The sequence below is a fragment of the Anarhichas minor genome, unplaced genomic scaffold, assembly GCF_050575085.1.
Source record: "Anarhichas minor isolate MPS153535 unplaced genomic scaffold, ASM5057508v1 ptg000004l, whole genome shotgun sequence".
Lineage (NCBI taxonomy): Eukaryota > Metazoa > Chordata > Actinopteri > Perciformes > Anarhichadidae > Anarhichas > Anarhichas minor.
Genome location: NW_027466450.1, coordinates 9115930 through 9136895, shown reverse-complemented (window position 1 = coordinate 9136895; position 20966 = coordinate 9115930). Strand labels below are relative to the sequence as shown.

The 20966-nt window shown below is 42.1% G+C and overlaps 1 protein-coding gene across 1 annotated transcript; it reads right to left on the bottom strand.

Annotated features, from left to right (window-relative positions):
• Positions 1 to 4383: 4383 nt before the first annotated feature.
• LOC142963266 (neuroligin-4, X-linked-like) lies at positions 4384 to 17010 on the bottom strand. The gene is made up of 8 exons (XM_076104020.1): positions 16527 to 17010; positions 15380 to 15532; positions 12206 to 12391; positions 11184 to 11634; positions 10413 to 10626; positions 9630 to 9754; positions 5734 to 6343; positions 4384 to 4791 (listed from the first exon to the last, which is right to left on the bottom strand). The coding sequence occupies exons 1-8, from the start codon at positions 17008 to 17010 to the stop codon at positions 4384 to 4386; spliced, it is 2631 nt and encodes an 876-aa protein (XP_075960135.1).
• Positions 17011 to 20966: the final 3956 nt, after the last annotated feature.

The window sequence follows — 20966 nt, the reverse complement described above, 5'->3', positions numbered from 1 at the left end:
GGGGGGGGGTAGATAAATGCATTGTCAGGCAGGCATGCATTAAAATGTGCACAGTGTGTATGTATCAGTGCAATGGGGTATGTGTGTGTGGAAGCATTCATTTGCATATGTGGGTGTGTGTGTGTGGGGGAGGGGGGTCTTGGCAGGAGTGATTAAGTACAATGAGCCTGCCAGCCAGTAAACAACCAGGCAGGTTGTGTTCCATTACTTAATGAGTTCCCCTTATCTGTGAGCCTCCTCTCCTCCTTCCATGCATCCTTTATATTTACTCTGCTTTATCTAACCCCCCCCCCCCCCATATCACGTTACAGCATAGCACGTGATGTGGACAAGATAACTAAACACTCAAACAGTAAATGTTTGAGATTTAGCAGTTATCAAACGCTACCAAATATCTTGAAATAGTCTCCATATGCTTCTCATTCAGTTTTTAAATATTAGTCAGGATCTGTAAAAATGTTCCAATCCCCACACACCTTTGTACACACATCATTACTGGGCTGCACTTAGCAGATGGACTTCACCACCTCTAGAGTTAAACACATCCTGCTGAAATAACCTCAATCATGTTGCCACCATTCAAAAGAAAGCCAAGGTACAAAATATAATATGTTCAATTAAACTGTCGGAAAATGGTTTTTTTTGCCGAAGTGACTTTTGATTTAGTAAAAAGTAGTCCACCAGGTAAGCCGTGGTTCTGGAAATGTCAAATTGAAATGTCAATGTTAGACAGATTTTTCAGTTCTGAGCAACTTACTCTGGCTTCTCAGGTCTCTTTCTGCACACGCTGACATCAAACAAAAAAACACCTGGTCGCGACTTGAACTCATGCTTTCTAAAGTGTTGCCGGCCATAAATCTAATTAACTGCAGTTATATCTAGTTAATGGGATTAGAGCGGGGACACACTGTAGGAGACATCAATCTGGTCTGGAAGTCAGCCATTCATTTGGTTCTTTCACATCTCACAGGGTCTCCTTGGCCAGCTGGCAGGGGCTTCTGGTCCCAGTGATTTACAGAAAAATCTCCCTATTTTGCTGCAGTAAGGATTTAAGTAATTGCACAACATATGCTCTATATAGCAAAGGTAAAGATAATCCATATAGAATTATTTTGACATTGCTTTTAAATCTTAAGGAATAGATTGACATTTTGGGGAATAAGCTTATTCACTTTCTTGCTGAGAGTTAGATGAGGAGATTTATACCACTCATGTCTGTACGCTAAATATGAAGCTACAGCCTGCTGCCGATGAGCTTAGCATAAAGACTGAAAGCAGTGGGAAAGAACAAAAAAAGTGACTGACTATCTGACTATCTACTTTCCCTCTTCTTTCACTCTTAATTGCTAATCCAGGCACACCGTCCTGCTATAGCTTCAGATTCAGCGTATAGATCACAAGAAAGCAAATTATTCTCTAAAAACCTTTTGAGGATCAGTGTAAATTCTACCACTTTTTTGAAAATGTAAATTTTTGATAACCAAAACCCAAATACTAATTTTAAACAAAAGAACAACAATATCACTGGTAATTTCATATGTGTACTGTGCATTACTTGCCAAATTCTGTGTTAAGGAATCACTTTAAATACTAAAAATAGAGGATGCAATTAGCTAAGCCCCCCCACATCTCCTATAAAATCCTAAGAACAATATTCTGAATTAAGACATACAAGACATTTAAAATGCTCATAAATTGTAAAATACTGATATTTTTATTTTTCAAAAATGCAGCAAAAATGTTTTATGCTTGACACAATCCAGCCATCCGCTGAGTCAATAAACCCATATGAAAAAAATATTCAATCAAACAAACATACATTAAATGTTATTTTTATATCATTTTGTAAAAGTTCTTTGCTTGTCATCCACAAATTGTTCGGCTTTCATTGTTGATGTATTCTGTTGACAATTAACTAAAATCTCTCATGAAGAAGTTACTTAGGATGAGAGGAGGTTAAATAGGCCACACTGCGACAAAGCGGCATGACGTCACACAGATGAGGCTGGTAGGGGGGGGCAGGACGGGGGTGGATGGGGTTAGGGGAAGGAAAGAGCGGGGGAAAAGGATAAAACAGGGAAGTTACAATATCAGGGTTAAGGCCTTTGGTTAAGTTACCGGTTAGGATCAAGGTTTGGGACTTCGGGTTTCTTGTTTAGTTGACTTATAAGGTTTTTATCTTCACATTAGCAACCACATAGACAGAGTTTGACCATTTGTCTTTTCTTAATGGCAGCCATGACAGTACCACATCTCTGGTGCATGAATTGTCAATATGAATTGGTTGAAATAGATTTTCTGAATAATGCAAATCTCATTGTGATGACACAAAGCAGTAACCACCACCGCCCTCAAGCACTCGCTGTGAAGTCAGCAGGAAAACCTCCAGCTTCTTTCTGAAATCAAATCAATCATTATTTTCACAACATGTTGGTGGTGGCTTTTTATTAATTCATTTCACTTCTTCTAAAGCATATGTACGTGGCAATTTGAAAAAAATATAGCTCCATTAAGAGGATATTAAAGGGGGGGGGGGGGGGGAACGGTAAGTTTGGAGTTGTGTTTGCCTTCAATGTCAAGTCAAACTATCAAGCAAAGGCACGCTGATCATCCCTCCTCAGCTCCACCCAGGCTGCTGCTAATTAATCAAATTTGGCTCCGAATAATTGACAACATGGTGGCAGATAGTAAACCAAACTCCAGGCTTTCAAATGAAGGTGACAGACTCACGTTTCTTTATACAGATTATAGGGTGACACTGTGGAGAAATTGTAAGCTTTAACAATTCTTAGTTAAACAAGGTTTCAGTCAGCATTAGGTAGTTCAAGCAGGGGCTCTTCTATAATTACTGGGGGCCCTGGTAAAATGTAACACGAAAAATCAAAAGCATTCTCAACTTTTTGATGACACGCTGTGACGTTGAACCTCCTGAATCATCACCACCTGTCTGTCTGCAGAGACATTAATTAAGGTTGGGTTTATTAGGAATTAAGGGTAAGGCCTCTAAGAGAACTTTTAGGAGCGAGGGGGAAAGGAGAAAGGGAAGGGATTAATGGGTCATGGTTTTTGGCTGGTGCTCAATCATCAAACCAATATTGCATTATCTACACAGTACTAGCTTATCATCAGATGGTCAAACAACAGTAGATGGTGTGAAAATGGCCTATACTTCAACTACTAAACAAGTATCAAGATGTTTACACAGTTAAGACTTATTGAAATGACTGTGCATAGCAAATATAGCCTTTAAATAAAGGTACTGTGTACATACTACAGTGGGTGAGATAGAAAGACAACCAGCCTTGCTTCAGGACACCTATACAATAATATAGTAATATCTGAAATGAAAGCATTTATGTGGTTAAATAAGTCATGTTTTAATGCAACAGCAGGTAAATGCTATAAATCATAATATATCATCTGTATCTTTCCATTCTATTTACAAGAGTTTAACACATAGCTGGTTAGAGTGATTCTTCAGTAAATCTGACAACACTTTAGAGGCCCTCTCATCTGTGAAGCTAATTTCTGTCTCTTGGCACACTTCCCATCTCTGTGTTTTCCATATCACTCTATCTCACTTCGTCTTTCTCACTCTCACAGCTGTTAAATCCCTCTCAATAAAATCTTAATCTCTTTCCCACCTTCAGACGAACTTTTCCTTCAGCTAATGTTTTTTTTTTTTTTTTCAATCCCCTTTTCCTCTCTGTCTTTCTTTACATCCATCTCTTTCTGAAATTTGTTATTTTCTCCTCAGCTTAGTTTGATCCTCGGCAGATAGGGCCTTTGATCTTTTAATGGAAAAAAAAATGCTACATTCACATTTCACAGGTTGTTCAAGTTGACATCAGCAGTCTGTGTGTGTGGTACTTCTTAGCTGAGTTCTGCATCTACATCTGCATCTGCATCTGCATGTGCTCTGATCAGTCTCAGCACTGCCTCAGCGTGCAGCACAGGTACAGTAGGAGATGTAAACTGATCCATAACTGACCCTTTTTGCCACAGCGCTCCTCCTCTTCCTCCTCTGGTGTAGAAAAAGCAGAAGATATAATATCCAAAGCAGGTTTTGAGACATTTGATGGATGCCTTGGCTCATCTCGTTCAAGGTTATGAGCAAGTGATGCATAGAACTGCATCTCCCGGGATCCAGTTTGTCTTTAGTTCCCGACATGCAACACACAGCTGTCTGTCTTTTCATCCTGTTACTGAAAATGTCTTTCTGTGACTCCATCTGAAACAATCCTGCAGGGTAATTAGTAGAGGTATTTAAGTCTTTTGTTTTGCGTATGTGTGTGTGTGAGTGTGTGTGTGTGTTTGTGCGTGTGTTGGTATGAGTGTATGTGTTGTAATTATGTCCTTGTGTGTGCAAGTATCTTGCTGCAGTTATACACGCGTGGTGGAGTGTGTATGCGTGGAGATGTGCGTGTGTGGCAAGTGTGTATTACTATATGGGTTATGGTGTGTGTATCCCTGGTGCGGATGCCCCATCCTCATCCCCACCACTGATCCAGGCGTCATGGGGGTCATCGGCGTCGCCGGGGTAACAGGGTGGGACCCAGGAGTCACAGGCAGTGATCCTGGGGTCAGAGAGGTCATGAGGGGGACGTCGTCAGGTGAGCGGCGCAAGGTCAGGGTGTAATCGGGCGGGCAGGTGAGGCGTACGGTGTCCAGTGTGCTGTAGATGTCCTGGGTGTCCATGCCGTCCAGGGCGTCCAGCGTATCCAGAGTGTGATGGTGATGAGTGTTGTTCCTCTCATCTGCTGATGCAGCATCACACTCCAGCTGCTTCACCTAAAAGGTGGAGAAATGTCAGGAGATAAAGCAAAGGGAAAGAAACCGAAGTATTTTCTATTTATCTATTAATCTACCAATTCATTTCTTCAATTATTTAAACAATTATTTATTTTTAGAAGATAAAACGTCATCACCATTTCCCAAAGCCCAAGATCACATGTCATCTAACCGTTCAACAGTTCAAATCCCAAAGATGTTCAATCCTCAGTCAATCAAATCAAACTGTATCACTGCTATCTGTCATCATCATTTAAACCACTCCTGACTTATTTTCAATCATTTTCATTTAGCAAGCATATATTGCATAACAATAAGCTATGCTGATACAAAAAGATCTGATTATTCCTCGTCACGTCAGGTCTACTGGTGGTGCCCGAAAAGCTCAAAACACCACACAAAGATATTTCCAATAATCCAATACAATTATAAAAGCGGCTGCAATGTCAAACTACATTACTGTGGTTCAATTGACAATTAACAGTATTTGTCTGCTTTATAAAAGCTCTGACATCTAGCACTCACTGTGGGAGATTTCAAAGCCATTAACTGAGCTCAAAAGAGGCCAAATAGTCAGTAGATGAATTGGAGGCAATTGGAAGCAATTGAGGCAGTTGGACACGGCTCTCACACGCACATGCATCAAAACAAACTGACAGGTACATCCTTGCACTGATAATGTTTGCAGATGACTGTGTTCTACTCTACTGGCAGCTTCTCCACTGACAACAAAGTAGTTTATTCAGTGACAACCTCAACTGGCTATATACTTAAAATATATATTATATTAATGTGTGCAATTATTAACAATAAGCATTGATTATTTTGACTATAAATTAAATGTAGCTACAGAAGCACACAGAAACTCCGCACATTTGCTTCAGTTACGGTAAAAAGAAAATGCACACACAAGCACAATGAATACGAAAACACACGACTCACCTGTAATGACATCAGTCCCTCCCCTTGCAGGTGGGCAGCGACATCTGCAGGCGTGATGTCTCGTCTTGGGGGAGGAAGTGGACGTGGCCGACGATGCTCCAGACGCCTCTTGTCTTTCTTGTACAACAGTGCTGCGAACGCGAGGATGTTAAGAAACAACAGTGACGCTCCCACCGCGATCGTCACTGAGAGCTCAGTTGAGTAGTCCTCAGGAGGGACGCGGACCCCGTCTTCCGCTCCACCTTGGCCTAATGCAGACTCTGGCGGCTGTGGAGTACCTCCTTGTGAACCTGGATGACGTGTACTACTAGGCGGCCAGCCTTTGGCTAGACGCTTAGTGTAGGAATAAGGAGTGTCATCCTGTGGAGAGGGACTGTGCGTGAAGGAGGACACCGACTGGAGAAGCTCATTGACATGATGCAAGTGAGGGACCAGCTGGAGCCAGAAAGAGATTTTGGTGGCACGGTAGTGGTCTCTGACACGGGGCTTCAGGCCAATATGGAGATACAGCTGCTCTTTAGGGGTGTATTTAGACCAGGCCACTTCTTCGAAACGGTTAGGTTTAGTGTGGATGAACTTAGTATCTTGAGGAACCGGCTGGTTTGGGTCACTAGAAAGAGTAAAACACAATGAGTTATTCTGGATGGGTTGGTGGTTATGTACTTTTTTTGGTTATGTTGCTTATATATATAGAGAGAGAGATATACAGAGAGAGAGAGAGAGAGATAATACAGAGTTTCTACCCACATATTTACAATCAAGGGTCATATTTTAAAAATACAGGATTGTAGTGCAATGATTCTGTGTTCTACCATAAATACCATTAATGCTTTTAAGTTTTGCAGATGTCCGAGACTGCTAACGGAGCTGCTGAAGACTTTTTCCCAGCTGCCTACCCTCCTCTAGAGATATGACTTTCTCTAATGCTGTCCAATAATTTCATCAGAGCTGGCACACATCTTTCTAAATCAATATCAAAAGCAACAAAAGACAAAATTGTGGCAAGAAATATTTGCAAAAAGCAAAACAAGTTTCATTTTCCGGTAAACATATAGCTCAGAGGTGATTCAGTTGCAGATCATTGATTTTTGTCCACTTAATATGTCTGTTACAAAACAATTCAGTTACATAATGCACGGATGAAACTGCTGCAGCTGTGTGTGGATAGTTGCCACTCTAAAGACTGTCAGATATCTGATTTAAGGTGGATGTGTGTGTTGCATCGTGAATATATCCTGAAAAATCACCTCTATGACACATACGGACAGGAATTTATTTGACAATTTACGACTTATTTGTGTCAGCAGCGAGAAAAGACGTCAATGAAAGGGCGCCACATCTTCACAGAGTTGCCAGTTACACGCTATATGCTCACTTGTCAATCATCACCTTATGAACGGTACAAAAAGGCAGCTAGCGTAAAGACCCAGCAACACACACGCGAGCGGAAGATTTATACACAGCGACTTACAAAATATACATCAGGGAGCATCATATCCTCTCCCTTAAATTGAGCTGTTGCAGAGTTCCATCAGCATCTGAGGTGCTCTCAACCGGGTGAAATCTTTCTCCAGAGAAAGTTCCCCATTGATAATTGAAGTGCGCACTGAAATTTGAACAACCCTCCACAGTGATTTTGCTCTGCAATCACAACACGGGCTTCGGGCAAGAGACAGCTAACTTGATGCAATATGATTGCCTTAATGCACCTGCATTAAAGACTTTTATTTAAATGTCAGAGTCAAAATATGTACAAGCGCAGTCCTAACTTTGTATGTTGTGAGATAGCAAGGCGCTATGGTGATTTAGATCAAGGTCTGGACCGCAGATGTCTCTGTAAATCTGAAGAAGTCTCAGTGGAGTGAGCCTCGATTGGATTAATTACTGGTAATTACTCACTTCAAGCACTGCAGAAAGAGGGTCCATCCTCAACAATTACTTTTATCTTGTATATCATGTCAGAGTGGAGAGATAAAAGGTGCTCTTATCAGAGTGGACTGTCGGGGTTCTTAAGGTTTTAATGTGGATCCTTTCTACAACTGTAGTATTCTTCGCTACTGGCCGATCATTTCACTTTCAATTTAATAAATTGGATATCTAGAAGCTTTTTCAGCCACTGGCAGATCATTTTAATTTTGATTTAATGTATTGAATAAGCTCTCTGTATCATTGCACCAGTTTTGATCATGACTGAATGAGTGTGCTGAAAGAGGGAAGAGAAAAGAAAAGAAGAGGAGAGGAGAGGAGAGGAGAGGAGAGGAGGTGAGGTGAGGTAGAGACTGAGATCCTCTTCCTCTAAAAATGTGACTAATGTAATAATATCAGAGTGGAATACTTTAAGAAATGAGTGAAAAACAACAGATTCTATTAGGACAGAAGCATGTGACTGCATGTCACAAACTGAGGGACACAAAATTAAAACATCACTAAATGTGAAAAGGTTTTTTGACATATAGTTACTTATTAACACACATCCCCACACGCACACATATTCGGACCGTTTTGATGATATATATCGTATTGTATCTATGTGTATTGTATTCATATATGATCAATGTGTAGTTGCTGTAGTTGTTCTTGTATGACTCTTTTGTAAAATTGTTTTTAAAAAGCCCATAAAGCCCTTGAATTGACTTGAATTGAATTGTAATGTATTGAATTTAATTAAAATGAATTGAATTTAATTGAATTCAAGTTGAAAAGAGAATAGAACAGAAGAGAAGGGAAGATTAATCAAACAGTGGCCAATCTGTCATTCTTCTTTTATGACATGACCGTGGCGTTCCTCAAGGTCTTTTTCTATAGCAGGGCTTCTTTTACTTTCTCAGCCAAGGCCCAAGGAAGACAAGCAACATGGAGGTTTTGACATGACAGAGAACCTGTGTGCACCCTCTGCCAAAATTTGTCTGCAGTGCTGCTTTCATGATTGTATCTAAAGTCTTCTCGTCAGACGTCACAGACCAGTTGAAAGAAAAGACGTAGTAACATATCCTTTGTCTGTCAGCTCATTATTTTTGTTGCTCTGAAATTCAGGTGTTTTCCTCTCATGCGTCATTAAATCTCAGCTTCACTCAGTTCAAACTTCCATTTCAAATGAAACCCAGTATTTCTTAAAAACTTTTGTTTCCATGCAATTAAAATGTTACTTATCTTGATAGGGAAAAAATGATAGGATACAGGCTGATCTGTCTCCTGCACAAATTCCTACAAATTGGCACCATTGCATTTACCCAATGCGTCATTTGTGAGAAATACATTTACTTAATGCCATCGTCTCCTCGATGTTGTGCGGTTTTGATTGACCTCTCTTTGTGTGAACCCAGCCAGATAACTACACTCCATGCCCACGTTCATGTTAACTACCAATCAGTCCAACAAATTACACATAAAGAAAACGTATGAGAGAGGCACTATGCTGTTTATCTTGATGACACCACAGACTTGAGTCTTGGCTGTCTTTTTTCGAGCCTGGAGGAGATTTGTTCCTGTCAAATCGAGAGTGAGCTGTCCACAGTTACAGCAACAACAGTCTGCGTTGCCAAAACCTTGTCTCTGCAGCGCGTCCAAGATGGAGGATAATGTCTTACTGACAACTGTGCATTTTCTTTCATGTTTTAAAATGTGATTAATTGGCCTGGCTTTCATCAGTTATCATGAGACATTTTCTACATGTGGGTGGGGATAAGATATCGACAGCAGAAATTAGAAACGGTTTTTCTGTGTCTAAGAAGGCAGAAATAAAGAGAACTGAGTCATGCTGAAGCTGTGCTTTGTTTGTTCTTGTTCTCTTGATTGTCTTTATGCAGTATAGTCAGGCAAAAGGGGAAAAACTCTTCTCAGCGGGATTTGCTGACCGAAACCAACGTCTCACATCAGTGAACATTTTAATAGCTCACCCAGTCTTGGCAAAGTTGGTCCAGTAAGTCATGACAACGGCACTCAGCATCACGTCGTTCTTGGAGAAGTTACAGTTGAACAGATCAGTGGGTCCCACCATGGGCACGCCGAACACGTAGGGCACCTATGCAGACATACAGACACACATTTTAGGATAGTGTACAATAGGAGCCAACAGATTACATTAATTGTAAATACAAATACTGCTTCATGTGTAACTGCAGTGAACCTGAAGTCACTAAATCCATATTCAGTGTGATAAATCATCCCCAATCATCTGGAGTGAAATCTACCCCCACAAACACCAACAACAAATGCATGCACATTTAGTGCGCTGTGCATAACACAAGCAAGTGTACACCTGTACAAATACTTTGTTACTAAGTACAGAGGAAAAGACTCATCATCGCAGTGGTAAATATAAGCTTTTAAATCAGACCTGCAGCAAAATACATTTCATGAACATTTCAAGTATTTTGTGCTGTAGAGGATTGCTTGATTCCACTTATTAAGCACTTTGAACAAATCAATATGAAGCAGCACTTCACGGTTAATCTAGACGGAGAGCTCCTGATTCATCACATTCGTATTTTTAAAATCTTTGGGACATTAGTCACCTTCATTTTTGCCTCGGTCTGAAGTACCCAAACCAAAATCTTATCTTTACTCCTCTCCTTGATGACTCATATCATGTTCTGTGCCACTACTTTCCCCACACTACCACTACCACTGTCACTAATGTAATTTCTGTAAAGCAAAACAACACTTTGACATCAATTTACCTCATCACCATGGGCGGAGTCAGCCCAGGGCGGTGTGGCATCACTCTGGCAGTGGTGGTAAAAGGAGTAGAAGTAGGTGGGGGATCCATACTGAGCGTGGAGGTCAGCTGTGGCGATCGCTGGCGCTACCCACTGGTGGTCTGTGAATAGCGCTACCAGAGTCTTCCGCCGGGTTTCTGCATTGTCACGGTCTGCCCAGTCCGTGTACATGAACCTTTAGTGTACACATTTGAAGTTAGCTATCAACGAATCTATTAACACATCTTTTATTGTTATTAAAGTGAATAAGGGAATACGTATATTTGTAAATCAATTATTTTAAACGTCCATTTGAAGGAATAGTTTGATAAATACACTTATTGGCTTTCTTGCCAAGAGTTAGATGAGAAAATTGACACCAAGATTCAAGGATGTCACTACTCCCGGTCAAGAAATAGTCCAGCAACATAACCCCATGTAATACCACAAATTGTCAATTTTACACCGTGGTCTGTGTACCGATCAAAGTCACGAGATATAACATTTTAATCAGTAAACTGTAGAGATACTGGCAGGTAGATTTAGTTACCTTTGGACAGAGCCAGGCTAGCTGTTGTCTGTCTTGTCAGCCAACCATCGCTTGACTATAGCTTCATATTTAACAAACAGACATGAGAGTGGTATCATTTTTTTCATCTAACTCTGGGCAAAATGTCAAACTTTTTCATTATTTTCTTTTTCTTTCTTCAAACTATTCCTTAAATACATTCAGACATTTACAGACGCACTCACCTTATGCTCTCTCTCAGCGTATCTCGGCCTTCTGGGTATCCATATAAACTATCCACAAAGTCTGACACTGCAAAGTCAAAGTCCTCAGCCGTGACACCGTCCTCTGAGTCCACAATGCCCTCCACAAACTTCACGCCCTCGCCCTGATTAACCCCCAGCATCACATCGTAGTTCAGAAACTCTCCCTGCTCCATCAGAATCTGGGGGTCATCCGGTATAACGTCACCATCAATCACCGGGGCAAACGCCGTGTGATATTTGGCCGGCGTTATGCTCTGCTCCACAAGTTCGCGGTAACTCCGGCCCTGAAGGCAGGCAACCAGTTGGGTGCTGTCGTCGATGCCGCAGCCCACCCTCTCACCGAGCTGCCGGGCGTACTTGCTTGGCTGGTAGTTGACAGCCCAACTGGCTAAAGCGCTGCCGCTCTGGATGATGGCTCTGTGGAACAGGTCTGAGGTACACATGAACACACACACACATAAATACAAATATGGGTGTCTGAACCATATACACTGAGGCACACACATGTTTACATTTATGGATGCAAATGGACCCATGCACGCATGCATGAATGCATCCATATGATTGCACGCTACATTTGCATACATAAACAGATGCAGAACTATTCCCACAGCAAGAAGACAGTGAACTAACAGATATACATTATTCAAAAGGATGACGGGTTATGGTTAAAGCATCTGGTTTAAGTAGGTAAGGGTTAACAGTTTAAAATAATACAGCTCTTAGCTATATGAGTCACAGGCAGGCTGTATTATTCAAAGAATTCAAAGGCTTATTCAGGCATTTCTACCAGTAAATGAAAGCTGTATCGGTCCACTGGAGACCATGAAAGGTTTCATAACCATGAGTGTCACAGCTTTCACAGCACCCACCTGGCTGCCAACTATCATAGGTGCCCAACAGTCTATCGGCCTATAGTCCTTTTCAGAACAGTGCCGTGTAAGTTAAACTGCTAAAAACACACAAGGTGCGCAGGGTTTTTGTCCATGGTTCTTCCTTACCCTCAGAGTAGTGAGACAAGGTGAGCAGGCTGACGCACGAGGCCCCGGCCCCCGATCCAAACACAGTGACCCTGCTTGGGTCTCCTCCGAAGGCTGCGATATTCTCCTTCACCCAGCGCAGAGCCTGGATCTGATCCAGCAAGCCGTAGTTCCCTTTTGCCGCCTGGTCACCTGTACTAAGAAATCCTACAGGCAGACAGAGAGGGAGATATTGTTATTACACACAGTAGAACACATAGTACTTAAGTTCAACGACTTGTGAAATTTAAAAAACGCACTGAGAATTGAGAAAACTGTATAAATAATTTGTCGATCAAAAGAGGTTTGTCCTGGCTTTTTGGAAAGTCATCTTACAATGTACAAACACACAGGGAGGTGATTCCTACATCATGGCATCTCCACTGATTAATTAATGCATGATTAAAAATGCTTTTTTTTAATACTTTTTATCATCATAGAAGAGATGTTAATGAAAATGATGGGCCTCCCCTACAGTCCCTTGCAAACTGGATTAAATCAACAAGGTACAATCGTAATCATGTAAGGCAAAATCAATTTACACACAACTCAACACAAACCTAAGCGCACACATACGGTTACAACGCAGCTATCCCTTATTCCCTTTACTGCTGACGGTGTTGAGTAAACAAAGAGGATCCTAATGGCTCACTCCACTACGGTATATCTCATTGCTGCAGAAGCTTAATTCTCTGAACCTCAAGCTGGCCTTGAACACAGACTGCAAGAGTATAATGAGCAAGAAAGGCAACGCCGTTAAAATTATACATTTCATCATTTGTGTGAAATTTGTCAGAAATTAATTTCATGCAAAACGGACATTATAAGTAAATTATAAAAATGTCGTTGTAAAAACTGTTTCAGAATGCCTTCGTATATATATTAGATGTACTTTCATATTTTTCAGTTTCATCAATTTCAATCATTTCATTTGAAAACATGCCCCAATTCCAGCAGTGTACAATAAGATTCCCTTTGAATATATGGGCTCACCTCATGCATCCAACTTATGATGACAATGATGAGGAAGAAGAAGAGGAAGACACTGCTAGTGGTGACGATGAATGATGATGATGGTGATGATCGTATTGGAGGATGGAGATGAAGACAAAAAAGAAGCACGTTGGATTGGCTTTGTTTCGCTCGATATGAGGATTGCAGCTGTAGCGACTGTTTTATCCCCAAGGTCAGAATTAAATAGTTGTTTCACCCACAAAGCAGATGCAGATTTATCACATAAAATCAATATCTAATAAAAGCCTTGAAAGCTTCTAAAATACAGAAAAGAAAGAATGGACCTCATAAACTCAAATCAATAACGTTTTGTTGATTGTTTTAACCTTTTATAATGTGAACAACTCTACTCCACTCCATTTTCATTTTCAACATGCTCCAACTAATTAAAGTACAACCCAGAATGCTCCTTCCCGCTGAGAGAGAGATATCTCTCATACAGTATTAACTTGATGTGTGTGTTCACATGATCTAAATGTGCCATAAAAACTGCATAAAAAAGGTAGTAAGCCAAGTAAGTGCACTAAATAATTAAGGAAAAGCGCAGCCAAATGCTGTAAGAATTTTTCCTTTACTGTTGCTCTCTTATAAGAAGTACATTTTAATTGATAAATCTACATACAATTTATCAAAAGCCTTATTCACATACATGTATCGTGTCACTGTCTGTAACATAAACCAACACAGTCAAGTAGATTAAAGGGATAATGGGATATAGATTATATAATTTGTAATATTGTTGAATGGGCTAAACTCAAACATACTGCATACACACATTTTATTAACCTCCTGGGACATTTTAATGAATCTCTTCAAATGATTCATTAAAGAGGGGCAACTCCTAATGAGAGCGAGGACATGATTTAACCCAGCCAATGGTGTGATGTGCAGCTTGTGTATCTGACTTAGTCAATATGAAGTTATGTTGTGCTCACACAAACGACTCTTTACTAAAGTAAATGATGCCTTCAATGTCACCCTCCCTGTGACCGTGCTCAGGCTTTGTCATATTTAGAATTACAGCTGCAAAAAGCCTAAATACCAGGATTCTAAGATATTCAATTTGTTCAGCCTGTGTGCTTTGCATAGCTGTCTAAAATGTGAAAAACCACAGGGAATCAGATTTTCACTGTTCAGAGAGCAATGAGTCAGAGAGTCATGGAGGTATAAAGGATCAGATTTGAGTCAATGCTAGTAGTGGGGGAAATGGCTTCAGGGGGTTTATTTCCACTAGGGACACACACACTGAACACTCTGGGTGAAAACAACTCACCAATGTTTTTCACATTGCATAGCTCGCTGAAGGATTAAACAATCATTATGGTGAATATAATGTAAGTGTAAAGAAATATGTAAAATTCAAAGTGAGGAACAATTGCAGATAAATCCTTATTGTTAAAATAAACAGCATTAATAGCGCTTTACTCATAAATAAGTCACCCAATTAAAACCTGACAACCCATAGCAAAACAAAAAATAAAACTGAATTGAAATAGCAACACTGACTATGGTTTTCTATAAAAACATGTGAAAATCATATGTGAGCATTAATCAGTACCTAACTGGTGTTTGAGATCTAATGATTGACTGTAATGGACATCTCTTCTACCCACACCACCTCCTCTTAGCTTCTTCATCTTCTAGCAGGTGATACTTCTATCCTTTTGCTATTTTTTAAAAGAAAAAAACAGCTAAATTTCCAACTTACAGAAATGCAAAAGATGAGTGTACATTGCATTTCTAAATATCACCCATTCATCGCCCAAAAAAAGAAAATAAATTACCATAGAGTGGGTGCATGATACTGCAGTGATATTATCAGAATACCCAGAGCACCTGGGCAGTAATTGTACTGCTTTTGTTTTTGCTTAAAGGTGGAGCGTGGTGTTGAAGCACAAATACAGCCATTTTAAAAGGTGGACTGTTTCACTATAGATTGCCTCCTGGTTGCATGTGCATGAGTTATCTCTATTGCAGAATAACTCAATAGGATAAAAAAGGATTGGCTGGGGGGGTTATTTTGAAATGCAGCTACAGCCATATTAAACAAATATACAGTCATATTACCGTTAAGTACCGGTGTGTTCAGCAAATCGCAGAAATATAGAAGAGATATTAGATATAGAAGAGATATCCTTTTACCCAGTACTCCTAGGCGATAGTTGAGCGTTACGACAATGACGTTGCCGTAGCTTGCCAGCACGCTGCCATCCATCATGTTGCCAGTGCCTTCTGTGTACGAGCCCCCGTGGACGTAGACCATCACCGGCCGCTGACCCCCCTCCTCATGGATGTCTGGGGGAGAGAGTGAGAGAGTGAGAGAGATAGAGAGAGAGAGAGAGAGAGAGAGAGAGAGAGAGAGAGAGAGAGAGAGAAAGAGAGAGACAGAGGATTATAGATAGGTAGATAGATAGATAGACAATAGATAGATAGATATTTGCAGCAACATATGGGCTGACATTGTGTCCAAACCAATGTTCAAGGTGACATCACTGAAGCACCTGATGCCAGTGCTATACAGAATCACGTTTTGTGCGTGAGTGTAAGATCCACCCACCTTCCTTCTGCCTCCATTCTGTCTGTTGTTTGAACAAATGTCCTTATCGACTGTTTGTGTGTGTGTGTGTGTGTGTGTGTGTGTGTGTGTGTGTGTGTGTGTGTGTGTGTGTGTGTGTGTGAGTGTGTGTGTTTGTTTGACTGTCCACCTGTCCATTTGTATGTATCTCAGCCTTTAATCACTCGGTGGGTTTATACATACAAAAACAGGAAGTCTGTGGCTCTCTTGCTTCCCTATGCTTCGTATCTCCCTTCCTTCATTTCTCAGTGGGTGGATATAAATTGAGGCTGTGAGGGTGCTCATGCTTGCCATCGTGTGTGTGTGCGGGATCACATGCATGTCTATGAACCAATATGTATGCATGAGTGAGTCTGTGTCCTTCCCACTTTCCTCCACAAGTAAAGGCGAGAACCCCTTGGCGACTGACGCAGGTGTCTGCATATTAAGTGTTGGTTCAACCACAGGCGTCCACAAGAGGGGTGGAGGGGAATGGGCTCCAGGTTTAAAAAATAGATTTCTATTTATTTATTCAACAAGGATTTGTCTGTGACCTTACAGGACACTTCCATATTTAATCACATGTCACCCTCAAAATCATCTTGCGGTCATTCTTAGGTTATGCAGTGCCACTTTGTTGCCACTCTGTCCTGACCTCACATGTGAATGAACTAAAACAAGTCATTCTAATTCTAACCCTGCAGAGAGTCTGTGCACACCTTTGGGTTCACTCACCTTCCTCAGTGGGCACGTAGATATTGAGGTAGAGACAATCTTCACTCTGGTGAGTGAGGTACGTGGCAGCTATATCCAGGTTAGCCGTGAGCCAGGACGGCATCATATCTCCCAGCATGCTCCTCTCATCCAGTGACTGCGGGCACACTGGAGCAAACTGCGTCACATTTCGGATTCCTGGCCAGGGCAAAGGAGGCTCGGGCGGCTGGAAGCGCCGGTCTCCCGTTGGAGGCCTTGCGTATGGTACTCCCAGGTACTGGATGACGGGCCCCAGGAGGTCGGAGGGCAACGGGGTCAGAATGCCACGGATACGGCCCTGCACCGTGGAGATGACAGGCACAGTCTGCTCCGCCGATGAGGAGGGCGGATAGAGGGAAAGGGAGAGACAGAGGGAGAGGAGGAGGGATAGAATCCCAAATGGGGAGTAGAAGGACGGGAGAGGTGACGTGGGAGAGGGAGTTCTCCTGGTCCTCAACTTGGACATGATCGTGTGTTTAGGGGAAGTTGGGAGATAAAGGATGGGAGGGGAGGGGAGGGGGAAGGGCCTTCGGGAGGGCGTTTACAGCTGTGTTGACCCTTTAGAGATATCCAACACTCACACACAGCTGCTGCTCAGCTTGGCCCGTAGCACACACAACACACAGTCCTGACTCTTGCAAACAATCTTTTCCTTTTTTGTGTGTGTCTGACTGTGTTTGGTCCTGTGTGTGAGTCAGTGAATCTGTGCCTCTGAGTGTGTGGTGACTCAGCCAGCGAGTCCCTTGAATACGTGTCTGTGTGTGTGTGTGTGTGTGTGTGTGCATATATGTGTGGAAGTGTTTAAGTGAGTGTGTATGTCCTGGACTGGCGATTTGAGCATGCGTGTGTGCGTGTGTGTGTGGGCGTGTGTGTGTGTGCGTGTGTGTGTGCGCGTGTGTGTGTGTGTGTGAGTCTCTCGTTATGTAAACAGTAGCATCACTGTTCCTCTGTCACTCTCTCCTTCCGGTCACCCCCATAACAAGCCCAAACTGCCTCCTGGAAAAGAGACGTAGAGGCAGAGAAATGGAAGGAGAAGGAGAGAAGGATTTAATTAGTCTTCATTAGAATAATCACAGTGTCAAATAGATAAAATGTCAGGCAGGCACGCACGCATGCACGCACACACACACACACACACACACAGCAAACTTACACATCACATCAGAAAAATAGGCTGTGCTACCTCGCTGCTGTTCATGTTAAAAATAGATACAAGAGCGATAGATAGGGCAAACGAGATGTTGTCCGCTCAGCTTAACTCGGTGTCAGACTGTCAGAGTTGCTGTGTCCCAAAGAAATGGCATATCTGTGTGTTTGTGTGTGTGTCTCTGTGTGTGTGTGTGCGTGTGTGTGTGTGTGTGTGCGAGCGTGTGTATCTGGTAGCAGCAGACATATGTCACATCCTCACTACACACTGTTTCACAGATCACAGGACCTGGTTGGTGGGGGGGTGTGGGGTGGGGGGTGCTGGAGGAGGCGATGGAGAGTTACGGCATGCTTAATTAAACCCTGAATACACCACGGGGCTCCTGACCTGCATGTAGCATAAGGTAGGAAGCCTGTGACACACGCACTTGGTTCTCTATCCCACAGATGTATGCACACAACACTTTATGTCTCTTAATAATACACACACTCACACTCACACATATGTTTTTCTCTATCCAAAGATGCACACACACACTTTCTTGATCGCTCTACGTGCTCACACACTCTATCTCTCTCTATTACACACACACACACACACAGCTGCTCCCCAGCCGACACTGCTATCTCTCTCAAAGGGCCTTAGGGCAGAATATTAACACATACACATACGCACACAGAGAGAGCAGCAACATCAATATCTGTGTAATCACACACACACACACACACACACACACACACACACACACACACAGTAAGCAGAAAAGATATTAGAGTGCCAACATGATCAGTTCTATCGCTCCTCCCATGTTAGATTGTATTGGTGTCGGCTGTCCAAGGTGCTAGTTAACATTCCAGTGGTGATCACACACACGCTGATGAATAACGCTCCATTTATCAAGGCAAACCCGCCTGCCACCCTCCCCTTATATGTTTCTACACAGAAAAGAACAGATAAATCCGCGATGCATTTTTATTTCAAACATGCATACGGACTAAGAGAAGAAAAGAATCAAGGTGTAGAAAAAAAAAACCGCTTGCTTGTGAGGTACAATATCCTGACTAAATCTTTATCTGCACTGAAGCTGACTACGGCAAAAACACACACACACACACGCACACACACACATTCAAATGCAAAGCAGTAACCTGCGTCCTCGCTGCAGTAAAAAAAAAATCAAAAATCAAATGAGACAATATAGGATGTAACGTACCCAGCCAGGGTAAGAGATGTGAAATCCCACGGACCATGTTCCCGTCCACCGCAATATTCGCCTCGTGTTTTCGCTACTGCAGTTTATCCGACGTGCCTGGGATGGGATATTTGGAGATATTCCTCTGCTGCTGCTGCTGTTGCTGCTGCTGCTGGTGGCGATGGCACGTCTCCTGGGTGGGAATAACCCCAATAAAAGAAAGAAGAAGAAAAAACTCAAGTCTTCAGTCCGAGAAAAGATGGAAAAAAATAAAAAATGACGTTTTGGATTTAGTAGAAATTTAAGCGTCTCTTAAAGGATTGCAAGGCCCAGGACGTTCAAATGATCAATCTCACTCTCTTCCTTTCTTTCTCCTCCCTCCCCCATCTCGCTCGCGCTCTCTCTCTCTCTCTCTCTCTCTCTCGCTCTCTCTCCCTAGATGCAATTGGACAGTGTGGCAGGCAGCAGCTACTGATCCAATGATACGCACCTATAGTTCCATGAGGACGCACAGACTGGCGAGAATGGAGAGCAGAGGACCGACCTGTGCAGGGAAACACACGCACACACACTCACCCAAATCCACACACTTCCACAAAGCGCATTGGTGCATGAACACACATGGCTAAACACATTTTATACACACCTGTGGAAGGTTCCATTAGACGTAAAAAACAAAACAAATAATGCACAGACAAATGAAACCTTGTGAAAAAAAAACACTCAATGCATGCTCACACAAACCTGTAGCAAACACGCACACACACACACACACACACACACACACATTTTAACACAAATGGTGCTGGAGTACAGAATGACCTCTTCAGGACCAGAAGAGGTGATTCTGTCTCTATTCAGCTCTGCCTGCAAGCGGCTTTCTCCCTTAGGCCGTGTGTGTATGTGTGTGTGCGTGTGTGTGTGTGTGAGTATGGTAATGCAGTGGGTCTGCAGTCGCTACTAACTGTGTTTGGGAACACTCCTCATGTCAGCACAGCCTGCTGCAGCAGCATTCAGAACTTTCTATTCCTCTCCTCAACAATCTTCCATCCATCTCTTTGTCTGCCTGTCTGCCTCTCTGTCTGCCGGGCACTTGTATGCTTATTCCTCTGTGATGCCCTCCACTCACGTCTCCTGAGCCCCCTCCCCCTCTCCTTTCCCCGATCTTTTAAAGCAGGTTGTCTAAGTATATCTTTTAAAAAATGCAAAATAAAGACACGCACGTCAATTTGCAGAAAAATGCTTTATTTGTCCAGAGGAGGGTTTGAGATGTGATTTAGAAGGATGACACTGACCTATAGTCTAAGCTTTACAAAGCCACAGGGCATTACATTCATTCATACTCACTGCATGAGTATCTGAGGCTGTGCTCAGGCTCATATGGGATTAAAAGGTTAGGGTTGTAGCCAGACGTCAGCCCCGAACAACCCAAATAAGTTATCAATAAAATCTGTGGAATAACTCTAAAACCGCCAAGCTATGAATGTAACGGCGTAAAAATAAGGTACAGCAATTTGCACAATCTGAAGACACACCACGTCTTGTTAGTTGAGAGGGGTAAATAAGGTGTCACAGGATTTTAGACAAACAGTTTAGAAAGCATGCTTGATTCTCTGTTGTGAATTTTGTTGGAAATATTACCCAGCTGAAGTAAACATGATGATTTGGGGTGAGCTTGGATTAAGTATGATACCAAAACTCTTTTATCTGGGTAAAGGACATAAAGAGACCTCTGAGTTTGAAGTAAAAAATTGATTCAATGATAAGTTGCTTGCAGCAAAACAATTTGTGAGAGTGTAGAATATTTCCCAGAGAGTTTATTTCCTGTTGCAGTGTTAATATGCAGTCATGTGAGCAGCTGACAGGATGTGAACGTAGACCCAAACTGCCAGATATAAACAGAGACCGGGATCTGTTAAGACGGCAAGTCCTCGTACTTGGATGTTGGGACTTTAAGGGGCAAAGTGTCCCCTATGTTTGTCATCACTCTCCTGTTCTTGCCATCCCTGAGGAAATAATTAAATAGACAAAATCATGAGGCGGCGTCCCTTGTCATTAATGTGCAATTTGCAAAATAAATGTA

What these genes read in the sequence shown, in the direction of transcription:
- LOC142963266 (XM_076104020.1), bottom strand. Translation starts at nt 17,010, where the DNA reads ATGTCCAAGTTGAGGACCAGGAGAACTCCCTCTCCCACGTCACCTCTC. An exon ending in ACGCTGAGAGAGAGCATAAG is followed by an intron (nt 10,627 to 11,183) that starts GTGAGTGCGTCT and finishes TGTACACTAAAG; the next exon opens with GTTCATGTACACGGACTGGG. An exon ending in AGGGACTGATGTCATTACAG is followed by an intron (nt 4,792 to 5,733) that starts GTGAGTCGTGTG and finishes TCCACCTTTTAG; the next exon opens with GTGAAGCAGCTGGAGTGTGA.